Raw genomic sequence first — 12,513 nt, forward strand, 5'->3', positions numbered from 1 at the left:
GAAAATTTCCAAAATCAATAATTGAAGAGAAAAAGAAACCACAAAAGGCAAGAGCCTCAAGTCCACAACCTTCCTGGGACCTTTAGCTACACTTGCAACTGTAATGCAAAGTGACATGAACCTTAAACGTAATTACAAATTTAATAAGAATATATGTATTTTATGTCTTCTTTTATCCAATACCAAACCAAAATTTAACGGTATCCGCGGTTTTTACGGTGTATACGCTTCGAAATTTTATAAGGAGTAAGTTCATAATCAAACAAAAGCGGCAACATATTAGTTACCAATCAATAGTATATGTCCGAATCCTTGAGATTGTGTTTCTGATTTTGCAGCATCTATCAATATGAATACCATGTTGACAGTTTCCTAACACTTGTTGGTACATTGTGACCAGATTCAAAGAAAAACGGAAGTACAACATGCGAAAACCGAGAGCTATCTTCTTATGATTAATCTTACACCTCAAATGTAATGAATGATTTCAAAACATGTTTTGCCCTGTAATAGAAAACTTATGGGCATTTGTTCCTGTCTTTTACGTGTTTTGAGAGCACGAATCAATGCTCTCGGGTTAGAGATGATCCTCCAAGTAACCTAAGCCCGTAGGTTCTCAAAGAAGTAACAAATGTAGGGCCAGTTAAAGAACATAGACAATAAGCATGTCTCATACTAATTGAGGAGATCAGTAGTGACGTCTATTAAAACTATTTAGTTAATGGAACCAGTACTTTAAAAAGCTACGGGTAGTAGAAGAAGTTTCCATTTCAAGTGAGGAAAACTTTTCAAATCTTCATGTGTTGTGAAAGCAAAAGTTGTTTGGTAACGAAATGTCGAAAAAAGCTTTGAGATGAAACGTGAGTAGTAACTTAGTGCTAAGTAAAGTTATAGAGCAGAATCTGTACCTTATTTTCTCCCTGGCCATATGAAATTTCGCATTCGCCAATAGCAATCTTCCGTAGTTTCCTCTAACCAATCAGAGGAAGAGAAACTTTGAAACAAGAACCAAAGCAGAGTAGGCTTTCTCTGCATCATCACTCCACTTCTGGTCCCCAACTGAAAAGGACAATCCAAAGCTAGATCCTTTCAAGTTTCTTTGTTTTTAAAATTTACAGTAATAATTTTTTTTTTGGTTAAGTCTATTTTAACTTTATGATCTTTTAGCAACAAAGGAAGGTGGAATCTATTTCATGCTTACACAAAAACATGTCAACTGGAAATTTTCTTCTCTTTCCCTAACTTTTGACCATGCTTAATAATATTCTCTCATTGTTTATTAAAAAGGTTTGGCTAGAAAGCATACATGTCATTAGTTAAAGCCTATGACTTCGATTAGAGAACTAAAAGGAGCCTATGAAGAAGCTTTTATATAATGTTAGTCTAACGTTAATTCTAATTAATTCCCACTATTAAGCATTAACTAAGGTTTATACCACTAATTCTGGATTTTAAAACTTTCGAACCAATCCTTACCTAGAAAAGAAATTTATGCGCTTTTGTCTTTAGAAACTATAGCTAGCATATGCTGAGGATTACTCCCCATGGAAACCTATACTCAGAATTTTATACATATTTAATTCACTTAAGTCAAAAGATTAGTACATGAACAACAAAGTTAGATGCTCTATGCGGAAAACCGATTGAATATGAATGTATTCAAGCTATTCATGTACTCCAGAAGAATATTAAAATCCCAATAGAAAAAATGTGTCAACCAATATACTAACCTGTAATGTGAGGTACATGTGCAGGTCAAAGAGTAGCTTCCAGTTTATCCATCCACTACAATCTGAAAAGTACAAAACATAATAATAGTATAATACCAGAGTGTCATGCCCATCTACTGAATTCGTATTCAATATAACTGACTCCATTTCACTCGTCGAAACTGGTACGTCTTATTCATTATGTATGACAACACATACACTTGTCCCCAGTGAACAATGTAAATGACATTTTGTTGGGGCAAGTAAAGCCTCATCTTAATACATGAAGGTTATCAATTTCAACTTGTAGCAACTGTAATTTACTCCTAATATCTGATAGTTCCTTCTGGATGCCTAAAAGACGATCAAGTCTTAGCTGAGCTTCTTCTCGGTAAGGCTTGGCAACAATATTCACAAAGTTTACTAGATTATTTGTTGCATCCGAAAGATCCTTTTGCATAGCATCTTCGAGTTGTTGAGCCAACGCATCAGCCACTTTATTCACCTTACCAATTATAGCTTGCCTGCGATATGGGAAGTTTGCTATAGCCACATACCTGCCATATAGGTTATGTTATATACAAATAATAATGTCTCTAAAACATCATAATATCTCATTGGTTGCAAGAAAAAACACACTACGTGATACAAGAAAGCAGAGTAATGAAGAAATTCAGAGAAGTGTTACCCTCCAGCAGAGCAAAGGCCAAGAGCAAGAAGATCTTCCAAAGTAGTGGGTAGCACTGAGGTTAGAAGTGATGCAGAAAGTCCTGCAGCTCCAAGCCCACCAACTGTCACAAAGAACTAAAAAAAAGCAAACAAAATCATGTCAAAAGAATCACATGACTGATTGTTGAAGAATCTAACTGAACATAGAACACAATTAAACAATGATAAGAGATCAAGACACTCGACTGAATTATAGTATATTAAGAACATGTAAGAATTTAATATTTGAGACTCACCACTTCTCGAATATCTTGTTCCAACCGTTTTGATGTGGTTCCGGCACTCAAGTTCTGGATGGTTTTCAAGCTGAATTTATCAGTTTTCCGAAGCAAGTCGTATGTGTCTATGCCCAGTTGAGTTTTTGAATTGACATATTGTGGCCATTTGTTTTCAAATGATTTCAAGGATAGACTCCCTTCCCGGGCAGTATTTGATTGTAGCCATTCAGCATATTTTCCAAGTAGGTCCTGCAACCAGTAGAGTGTTCAAAAATGAAGGCTTAGTTAGTAGCCAGACACCAGCATCAGGTCAAAATAAGACAAGAAGGACACGACTTGACTTATGCATGAACAGAAACTATATCTCAGATGTTGGAGTATATGATCTTTGGAGTAACAGACTTACTTGAGCATTTGAGAGTGCTGGAGCGAGTATTTCTCCATTAACTTTGGATGTAGCCGCTACAGAGGCTGAGTTTTCCCCTTTAAACACGTAAGAGATTGCAAGATCAAGACTAGAAAGTCTCAGGGTAGCTTCTATTAGATCAACAACTTGCAATCTGGCCTTATCAATCTGCAATCATGATTTGACGATAAACACAAGAAAAATCCAAGTTAGAACAACCCAATTTCCTCCTACGTGATTCAACAAGATATAGCTAATAGAATTTATACCAGTGACAGAGCCTGCCTTCTCCAAGATATGCTCTCATATTCCATCGTAAGTGTGTATTCTTTAGTACGATTGATAATCTTGTCTGCTGAAGCCAAATCTTCCCTAGCAGCTACGCAATCTTGTAGAACAAGAGATTCAACAGAAGAAAGGAGACGCTCTGCAATTGCAATAGGTGTCTCCAATTTAAGCCTTATTCTCTCCATCCCGGTGACAGTTGAGCTATCTAGGAAGCTGTACAGAAATTTCTCAAGTTCATTGAAGCTCTGGGTTCTCCACTTAGAATCGGGATCAGAGACCTCTAGATCATCTCTGCCTACCAAAGCTGCTGCTGAAAGCTTCGCCTCAAGAGCAGACCGTGCGGACACAGGATACAATATCACATTTTCTGTGTTAAGCAACTTTTGCGTATTTTCTTTAACAAACGAGATAGCTTCCTCAAGCTGCATTATAAAAAACAAAACGTAGTCAACAAAAACCCAAGACTAGATAAACTATCAAGAATTGGACATAATCTTGTTTCTGGTAAACCTCACGAGTATCACGGTAGATATCAGATTTATTCAGGATAAACACAAATTTCTTTTTCCACTGCTGGGTATACCGGAGAAACGCAACCTGACAAACACAATGACATGAATATCAGCCTACCGAACAGAAATGACAGCAGGAAACTGACGAGGTAGAGAGTTCAACATTATCCTTAATATTGTTTATATTAGTACTAAATAGATATATGCAGTTAACCTAGTGACAACTTCCCCTTCACTACACAAAGTGTTGATGGTGTAAATATTTAACCAGCTACTACTTAGGGAGATGCGTATTGAGTAAAGCCAACAATAACTAACATGCCAGGCAAACAGTAACATCTACCTCACTTTCAGTTAAAGGACGGTCAGCAGAAAGAACGAAAACAAGCAGATCTGCACGTGGAACAAATTCTTCTGTAAGACGTTGTTGCCTTTGAAGGATCACATTAGTTCCAGGTGTGTCAACGATATTGATCTGCTCGAAAAAAGAACAACACAAGTCAATTTCTCCAAATAATTAGAAAATTCAGGACTGCCAGGGAAATTTTTTGAATGACTCACATCCTTAAGTATTGGTGCAGGAAGATAGCAGATGTATTGGCCGTCTGGATGCCTTTGGCAACGTTGTTGCTCCTCAGATTCTAAGTCAGAGTAGCACAGAAAAGTGATTTCATTGGTGGTGGGGACTACACCCTCTTTGAGGTATCTCTTCCCAAGAAGTGCATTGATAACAGTTGATTTTCCGGAGTTAAATTCCCCCTAGTATCATCAAGTTATGAATGAATTCCAATAAAATGCGTATCCATACACTAACTACTTTGAATCATAAAAGCAAATGGTCCTGCTTTAAAAACCCGAAACATAAATAGATAGAAAACTACTAGTTGAAATCTTTATTAAGAGAACCCATGCAATGAATCAAAAGTTTAGCAACATGCTGGATTTTTTTAAACTTCTAACCACTAAATAGCTAGGAGCCTAGGAGAAGAGCATACTAACAAGTCACAAGAAAGCGAGAAAACTATGTCCTTTATCAGAGAGTACAATTAAGAAGCATGTGCATTGTCTAGCAAAGATCTATCTACTGCTGGCAAAAGTGTAACTAACAAATGTTTTTCATGAATAAAGAGCTAATACCAATGCATATTCCTGGAACCACAATTTGACGGAGTTGAGTGCAGCATTACCACTATAACCATTAAAAACGGCTCATCAATCCGGGAAGCTGCGTCGACCAGTAGGGAGACTTCTTCCATCTGTTATTGAAAAACAGTCCAAGACGCAAATTAAACCACGTTATGGTCGCAAAAAAATCTAGACTCTTAACCATTTGAGAAAAACTGACTACCAAAATGCTCTAAATAAAAATCACCAGTGGAGCCGCCTTGTGGATAATTTCAATGGTCTCCCTCAAAACTGATTTCTCCATTTCTATTATTTCTTTCTGCTTGTCCTCAAATTTCACCAAGCCAGCAGCCTTCTCATGCAGGTCACTAGCCTCAACCAATGGTGTTTCGTTCTCGTTAACATAAGAAGCTCCATCAAGAAACTGGCGAAGAGCAACATCCCTAGAAGAGCGCAGATCATGCAAAGATACAACGAAACCAGATGCTCCTGATCTCAGTAACTGCAACTCTTCCTTAGCTTCTCCTTTGCTTATGCAAACCACGAAAATGGGTATCTTCACGCTCTTCAACAAAGAATCAGCCAATTGTTGATCTTCACGAGATCCAACAAGTATAAGGAAATCAGCACCCTCAGAGCTAGAGGCAGTTAGAGCAGACTCAACATCCTTCACAATCCTAGCCACCAAAGGGAGAACCACCGACTCAGAATTTGAACCCATCAAAGTGTTCCTCGCTACTATCGCCGGAAGACCTGTACATAAATAGCATTTGTTAAAACAACTACTACAAGCAGGAAGCTAAAATTGAAATTGACACTAGCTATACCTTCGTCGGAGAGAGCGACACCACTCGCACCAACAGCGGCGGCGATATCAACGCGTTCGGCGATCAAGAGGTAAGCACGGCCCTTGACAAGTGACTTCAGCAAACAAGCCGCCTCGTAGAGCTTACCGGCGTTAACTCCACCGTCGAGCACGACGATCTGTACCGATTTGGCTAACGCACGGTCGATTAAATCAAGAGTCTCGTCACGGTTCCCGCTCATAACCTCATCCGCGTCGAGGCGGAGGAGTAAACCAGGAACAGCGAGCTCGGGACGCTTGTAGCCACCGGGATAAAGAGTTCGCGGCCTAGAGGGAGAAGTTTGATCGGCGGATTCAAGCGAAGCGTTTCTGATTGAGAGAGAAGAGAGACGCTTGTGACGTGGAGGAGGAAAAGGCGATAAGGAAGTTAACCGAATTGACCGGCGAGGAAACGGCGGAAATGAAGCGGAGATGAGTAACGGTGACGTCACACATTGCCGGTGAGGGATTAGAGTTCTCATGGAGAGAGAGAGAGCGAGAGATTTCGTCTTGTGTTTCTGATTAGTTTTCTTATCTCTAAAATATCCGTTTGGCCCATCAGAAAACTATACGACGGACCGCGCCATTTAAATTAAAAAATCAAATTTAATTAAATTTTTTTGTGTGGGGAAATTTTTTTCTTAATGTAAATACAAAAACATGACGAGAACAAAGGGACATAGTCTTTTTGGACACTGATAGACTTAATCATACTCTAGTTCATCAGGAGTAATGGGTCTCTTGAGAGGAATCACAGACTTTTTCTCTACATCTCTTGATAATGCCTTCCTCATATCTGTGTATTCAAACCCATTGTTTTAGTTAAATCCTAAAGACAATGAATAAGAAAGCAAAGGCTATATTATAGATTAGAGAGATGGAAACAACAAGCCTCTTCTCACCTAACCCATCTTCCTCCCCTGAATAATAGCGTAGAACCCGTCTATAGATTATGTACCCAAGCTGCCAAAAAATGAAGAACACATGAAAATATGTGCAATTCTCTCGTATGAAAAGTTATAAATTATCCTTTCCTTCACACTGTCATCAACACTACGAGATTTCTGAGCTTGAAATTAATTTCACAGAACTAATAGTTTTACCTTCTCATACATCTTGATGGCTGGTGTGTTAGAAGCTCTCACGAAAAGATCCACAAAGTAGGCCTTATCACTGTGATCAATACATAACCAGGAGTATAGTGGTCATTGAGAAAACCAGAACAAAAGGCATAGAGTTAAAATGAACAACAACTCAAAGAGTTCTCTTCCTTTCAAATGATCTAAATCTCGAGTTTCACAAAAATAAGTGGTCTACTTTGAAAACTAATATCAATATACTAAGGTTGCCATCTTCTATTCAATTATAACGACGCATATCAAAGAGAACACTAGAACTGGGAGGTGCTTTTGATTTTTGATAGGACTTACATCTTATCACTGACATCTTCAAGAAGGTTCATCAGTTTCTTTGCGAGTTGCTGACCATGCCAGGATTCACCCTGCCCTTCAACTTTACCCATTACTGAAACCATACTAGAATATATTACACACTGACATTTAGAACGAATACAGACTGCGCAAAGAGATACAAAAAAAAATTCAACTGCATAAGTTTTACATATATCCAGTCAAGTAACAGGGCACCAAAAGAACAGAACATCGCAAAGATTCAGGACAATATTACAGGATGTTTTGTACTTTCAAGAGAGAAACAGATGAAGCCTCAAAAAAATTCACATCAAAAGGAAGATAGTCTTACTATAGCCCATGACACGATTGCCAGGAGCTTCAGCAACATGAAAATAGTCGGGCCATCTCGCCAAGTAGGTCATGTAGAATGACATATTGAACTGTTCCAATTAAAGAAAGAAACTAATCAACCAGTGACTACAAAAGAATAAGAGAAGAAGAATAACTGATTACTGTTTCAGTGAGGTGGTCGAGATTCACGGAGGTGAAGCGGAGAAGGTCGTTGCAGCTGAATCTTCGAATCGTCGTCATCTTCCTTTCGCATGCTTCCCTGGAAGAAGAAGAAGTACGAAACCATTAACAGGTAGCTTTTTTAAATGGGCCAGTTAGAAATCTATCTAAGCCCATTTACATTCGGGCTTAAGACAACGATTACGTCATATATAATTTGTTATTTGAATGTAAAAACTATTTAATTATCATCCATCACCAATCAATCTCCCGATAGAACCCAATCGTCGGACTCGGCGGCGATTCGATTCGATTGGATTGAAGAAAGCTTCCGATGGATCTGCTGAGGCAAGAGATTCTGAAGAAAAGGCAGAGTCTCTCCGAGGAATCCGGTGGAAAGAAGTTCTACAAGCGATCCGAGATCGAGCAGAAGAAACTCCAGAAGCTTCGCGAGGAAGAGCGACGCGAGCATGAGCTCAAGGCCCAGCGTAGAGCCGCCGCCGCAGCAGCTGATAACGGTGGAAAATCATCTATCGATTCATCTGCGCCTGGCTCTTCTACAGCTTCTGCATCTACCAAATCCTCCGCATCGGAGTCAGCTGCCATCGCTGATTCCAAATCCCTAACCGACGAGAAGAACATCGAAACCCTAACTCTCCCGAGGCAGGAAGTGATTCGACGATTGAGACTCCTCAAGCAGCCGGTGACTCTCTTCGGGGAGGATGATCAAGCTCGCCTCGATCGACTCAAGTACGTGTTGAAGGAAGGGCTGTTCGAGGTCGACAGCGACGTGACCGACGGGCAGACGAATGATTTCTTGCGTGACATCTCTGAGCTGAAGAAGAGGCAGAAGAGTGGTATCATGGGAGATAGGAAGAGGAAGGGTAGAGATGAGAGAGGGAGAGAGGAAGGCGACAGAGGGGAGACTAGGGATGGTGAGCTTAGTAGTGGTGGTGAGTCTAGTGATGTTGATGCTGATAAGGATTTGAAGCGTTTGAAGTCTAATTTTGAGGATCTGTGCGATGAGGATAAGATACTTGTGTTCTACAAGAAGCTGTTGATTGAGTGGAAACAGGAGCTTGATGCTGTGGAGAACACTGAGAGGAGAACTGCTAAAGGAAAGAAGAATGTAGCCACTTTTAAGCAGTGTGCTAGGTATCTTACTCCTCTCTTCAACTTATGCAGGAAGAAGGTATAAAGCACAATCATTTTCTTTTTTCTTACAAGTTCTTGCTTTTGCTTGCTGTTTGGGTCTGAAACATTGTGTTAATGAGAACGCTCGTAAACTTGTTGTGTGAACTTATATAAGGTAGCAAATTGGTATGTAGATTATCTATGTTCTAATCGAATAAGCATACAAAACTATGTTGATCAAACTTAGTTTACTTAGTTTGGAAAAGGAGCACAAATGCACAAACGAGCTTTCAATAAGTCCAATGCTACATAGACAGTTAAGACGTAGAATCGCAAGTAGCACTCTGTTTCTTTACTAATTATTTAAGAATGCACCTTGAAATATTTGTCATTGAAGCCTCTGTTATCTGCATTTAGTTAACTCTAGGTGCATACCTGTCTTATTAGGGTAGATTTACTCTTTGCATTGAAGTTTTGTGAGCTCTTATGTACTTAAAAGTTGCTGTGATGGCTTACAAATTGCAGGGTTTGCCATCTGATATTCGTCAAGCTTTAATGGTGATGGTTAAACACTGCATAAAGCGAGACTACCTAGCTGCAATGGATCACTACATCAAACTAGCCATAGGAAATGCACCATGGCCCATCGGTGTGACTATGGTTGGTATCCACGAACGTTCCGCGCGAGAGAAGATTCACACCAACAGTGTTGCTCACATCATGAACGACGAGACCACTCGCAAGTATCTCCAGTCAGTTAAAAGATTGATGACATTCTGCCAAAGACGTTACCCAACTATGCCTTCTAAAGCCGTTGAGTTCAACAGCTTAGCCAACGGAAGTGATTTACAGTCGTTGCTCGCTGAGGAGAGGCATTTTGGTGGTGATCGCGCACAAGTCTCGGAAGAGAGACTCCGCCTGATGCCTTCTCAGAACGACAGCTAGTGTTACATCTTTACTGTGCTTTGTTGTTTTAAACCATTCTCAGATAATTTACGAAACGTCAGAACTCTGTTGTTGCTATCTTATAGAGTATCTTCTTTAGTACATGTGGGTGGTTTGTTAAAACTGTGAGAACAACGTTTAAATTTGCATTTTCGATTGAATATCGTTGCGCCAACAAACAAAAGAGTTACAATGATGAAAAATCACAAAACAAAAGAGTTACAATGATGAAAAATCACAAAACAAAACATTAATCATAAGCCAGAAAAAAAGTTGAGCAAATTGTAATCACTGTGTGGGTTTCTTATCATTTCTGTTGTTTTTCCTGAACTCTCTATTCTCTTCAGAGTATTGCTTCTTCACCATAAGGCTGCACATTGCTGCCCTCACAGCTTCTGCTGCAGCACTCATCACACTCTCTTCTATCGAAACTTTACCTTGCAAATGCTCCAACAGTGTTGTCCCTCCAGGAACCTGCTCGTCTTCAAGGACTGAAGATGGTTCAGCTTCAATGCGCAAGATGAGACGAACCCTTGTATAACCAGGATGGTTTGAACCATTCGAGGCTCCAGATACCATCCATAGCAACCTTGTTGATGTGCTAAAGGAGATACTTGTGGGGATGAAACTATCTCCAGGGATTTTAATCACCTAAAAGATATATATTACACAGTTAAAAACTGTGGTTCATTTACATGGTTTTGCTAACAAGTGTCATCATACCTTTGTAATGGAGAGAGTATGGGCTGATAAATCACAGTGTAGCAATACTATTCCTTGAAAACTGCGTTTTAACATAAGTGGAAGTAATCAAACATTTGATATCTTGAAAGAACCGTATGCATGCTAAAACAAAACAGACTTGCCTTTGAATAGACACTGCTGCAAGAGAAGAATTTGGGAGTGCGCATATATCGGTAACTGTGACTTGCGTTGGCTCACTTTCATTAGACTCTAAATGTTTTACCTTCAATAAGTAAATATCAATTGAAAAAACAAAACCTATGATTTCTCCAACGAATGTCAAAACTACATAAGTCATAACCAAGAGTTCGAAATGCCAAACTAAGAGAAAAATGCAGGAATGAAATGTTTACCGTTGGACTAACGTCACATGTGTCAAGAAGAGACCCAGTTGTAATGTCCCACAATCGAACCTATAAAATTCCAACATCAGCAGCAAGGAGTCTAAACTATACATTAAAAGAGACTTCAAGACCACTTACACTGGAATCTCCACTTCCAGACATGAGGTATCCTTGAGTAAGCTCTGAATTCTGAACAAAGGTTATGCAGGTGACGAACCTATCAAGAGTTTAAGAGAAAATGATACATCAGGTGTTAATTATTCAGTATTTGATTACAATCTTTTCATATTGTAAACAACACTCGATGATGACGCTCCAAGAAACCAAACATTAGATTACATGCTGTTGCTTTAAATTCTCACTTACTCTGTATGTCCAAGACAGAAGCTCTGTATTTCATGAGCCCCTTGTAAAGGCTTCTTAGGAAAAACAGTCACCTGTGATGGTAAACAAACATAATCATACACTATAAGAGCAATCCGAAAAAAAAAGAGCATGACATTGTAACTAGTGGACTAGACTAGCTTACCCTGATCTTAAAGTCTCGATCTGAACTAAGAATATATCGACCATCAGGGGAAAACTCCTATGAACAACAACATATCAGAATGAGTGAGAAAGTAAAGTAAAACTTCAGCTTATTACAAGAACAAGACCCTCAACTTGATCTTACCAAGCTAGTAATAATACTACAATAATGGCAAAGCAGCTGCACACCCTTCTTGCTAGGCAAAACTTTACCCTCATTGATCCCATCCAGGTCGACCACCCACACAACACCAAACTTGTCCGCATAGCAAACATATGAATCGTCGCTGCTTATGGCAACCGCGGTAACTCTCTTTTCAGAAGATCTGTCATTATTATTAAATATAAGATTACGCAATTTAAGTTGGTTTTACAGAAACATAGAAGCAAAGTTCTTGTGTTGTTAATAACTTACATAGTGTTAAGACACTGCCAAGACTCAGCAGACCAAATCTTAACGAGCTTGTCATCGCCCGCAGATGCAAAAAGTTTCCCACTTGAACCATATCGAATACCTCTGATGGAATCCTTGTGAGAAGGTCCATCAGATTCATCCACCAAACTAACTGGACGGTTCTCTCTGGACAAAAAAAAAAACATTTAGTGAGATAACTAATTATTGAGATATTCAAAGTTTAATCCTTTTAGTTCAAATATTTTATATTGGTGATTCTTCAAGTTCACTTGAATCAGCTTAAAATTTGAATGAATCAATGAGCTTACATAAGATCGAATACGCGAAGAGCCGACCCGACAGTGACAGCGACAGACTTCTGAAATGGATGAACGGATATCAATGCAGGAGCGACCTCGTGTTTGGCCTGCCTTTCTCCTTCTTCTTCTATATGAGATTCTTCCATTGTTACACAAACTGAAGAAAGTGATGTTAGGGTTTAAGCAGTGTTGTGACGTTAAGGTGGCTATTAAGATTCAGCAAATGGGCCACGCGTCTCGGCCCATTAGCAATATTTTTGGTTTGTTTTGCTGAGTTTCTCAGTTCCAATTGTATAAATAGAAAGGAAGATTACAAGCAGCTTTACAGAGGAGTGTGTAATGTGTAGTGTA

The 12,513-nt window shown here is 39.2% G+C and overlaps 4 protein-coding genes across 4 annotated transcripts; 1 reads left to right on the forward strand and 3 right to left on the reverse strand.

Moving 5' to 3' along the window:
* Positions 1–1,882: 1,882 nt before the first annotated feature.
* LOC106401122 (probable transmembrane GTPase FZO-like, chloroplastic) lies at positions 1,883–6,383 on the reverse strand. The gene is made up of 11 exons (XM_013841567.3): positions 5,815–6,383; positions 5,235–5,740; positions 5,050–5,118; positions 4,424–4,621; positions 4,206–4,337; positions 3,861–3,947; positions 3,332–3,772; positions 3,063–3,230; positions 2,675–2,905; positions 2,398–2,513; positions 1,883–2,266 (listed from the first exon to the last, which is right to left on the reverse strand). Exons 1-11 carry the CDS (start codon positions 6,311–6,313, stop codon positions 1,981–1,983), a joined length of 2,733 nt encoding a protein of 910 aa, XP_013697021.2. The 5' UTR covers positions 6,314–6,383; the 3' UTR covers positions 1,883–1,980.
* An 89-nt stretch (positions 6,384–6,472) lies between these two features.
* LOC106401125 (N-terminal acetyltransferase B complex catalytic subunit NAA20) lies at positions 6,473–7,906 on the reverse strand. The gene is made up of 6 exons (XM_013841569.3): positions 7,757–7,906; positions 7,593–7,683; positions 7,262–7,355; positions 6,935–7,004; positions 6,734–6,794; positions 6,473–6,627 (listed from the first exon to the last, which is right to left on the reverse strand). Exons 1-6 carry the CDS (start codon positions 7,832–7,834, stop codon positions 6,536–6,538), a joined length of 486 nt encoding a protein of 161 aa, XP_013697023.2. The 5' UTR covers positions 7,835–7,906; the 3' UTR covers positions 6,473–6,535.
* Positions 7,907–7,990: 84 nt separating this feature from the next.
* On the forward strand, positions 7,991–9,993 carry LOC106401185 (pre-mRNA-splicing factor 18). The gene is made up of 2 exons (XM_013841649.3): positions 7,991–8,945; positions 9,413–9,993. The coding sequence occupies exons 1-2, from the start codon at positions 8,088–8,090 to the stop codon at positions 9,830–9,832; spliced, it is 1,278 nt and encodes a 425-aa protein (XP_013697103.2). The 5' UTR covers positions 7,991–8,087; the 3' UTR covers positions 9,833–9,993.
* On the reverse strand, positions 9,966–12,341 carry LOC106401184 (tRNA (guanine-N(7)-)-methyltransferase non-catalytic subunit wdr4-like). Its single transcript, XM_013841648.3, has 10 exons — positions 12,172–12,341; positions 11,864–12,028; positions 11,594–11,774; positions 11,450–11,506; positions 11,287–11,357; positions 11,059–11,137; positions 10,930–10,989; positions 10,699–10,799; positions 10,556–10,616; positions 9,966–10,483 (listed from the first exon to the last, which is right to left on the reverse strand). Exons 1-10 carry the CDS (start codon positions 12,306–12,308, stop codon positions 10,121–10,123), a joined length of 1,275 nt encoding a protein of 424 aa, XP_013697102.2. The 5' UTR covers positions 12,309–12,341; the 3' UTR covers positions 9,966–10,120.
* Between the last annotated feature and the right edge of the window lie 172 nt (positions 12,342–12,513).

The sequence above is a fragment of the Brassica napus genome, chromosome A8 (genome assembly GCF_020379485.1).
Source record: "Brassica napus cultivar Da-Ae chromosome A8, Da-Ae, whole genome shotgun sequence".
Lineage (NCBI taxonomy): Eukaryota > Viridiplantae > Streptophyta > Magnoliopsida > Brassicales > Brassicaceae > Brassica > Brassica napus.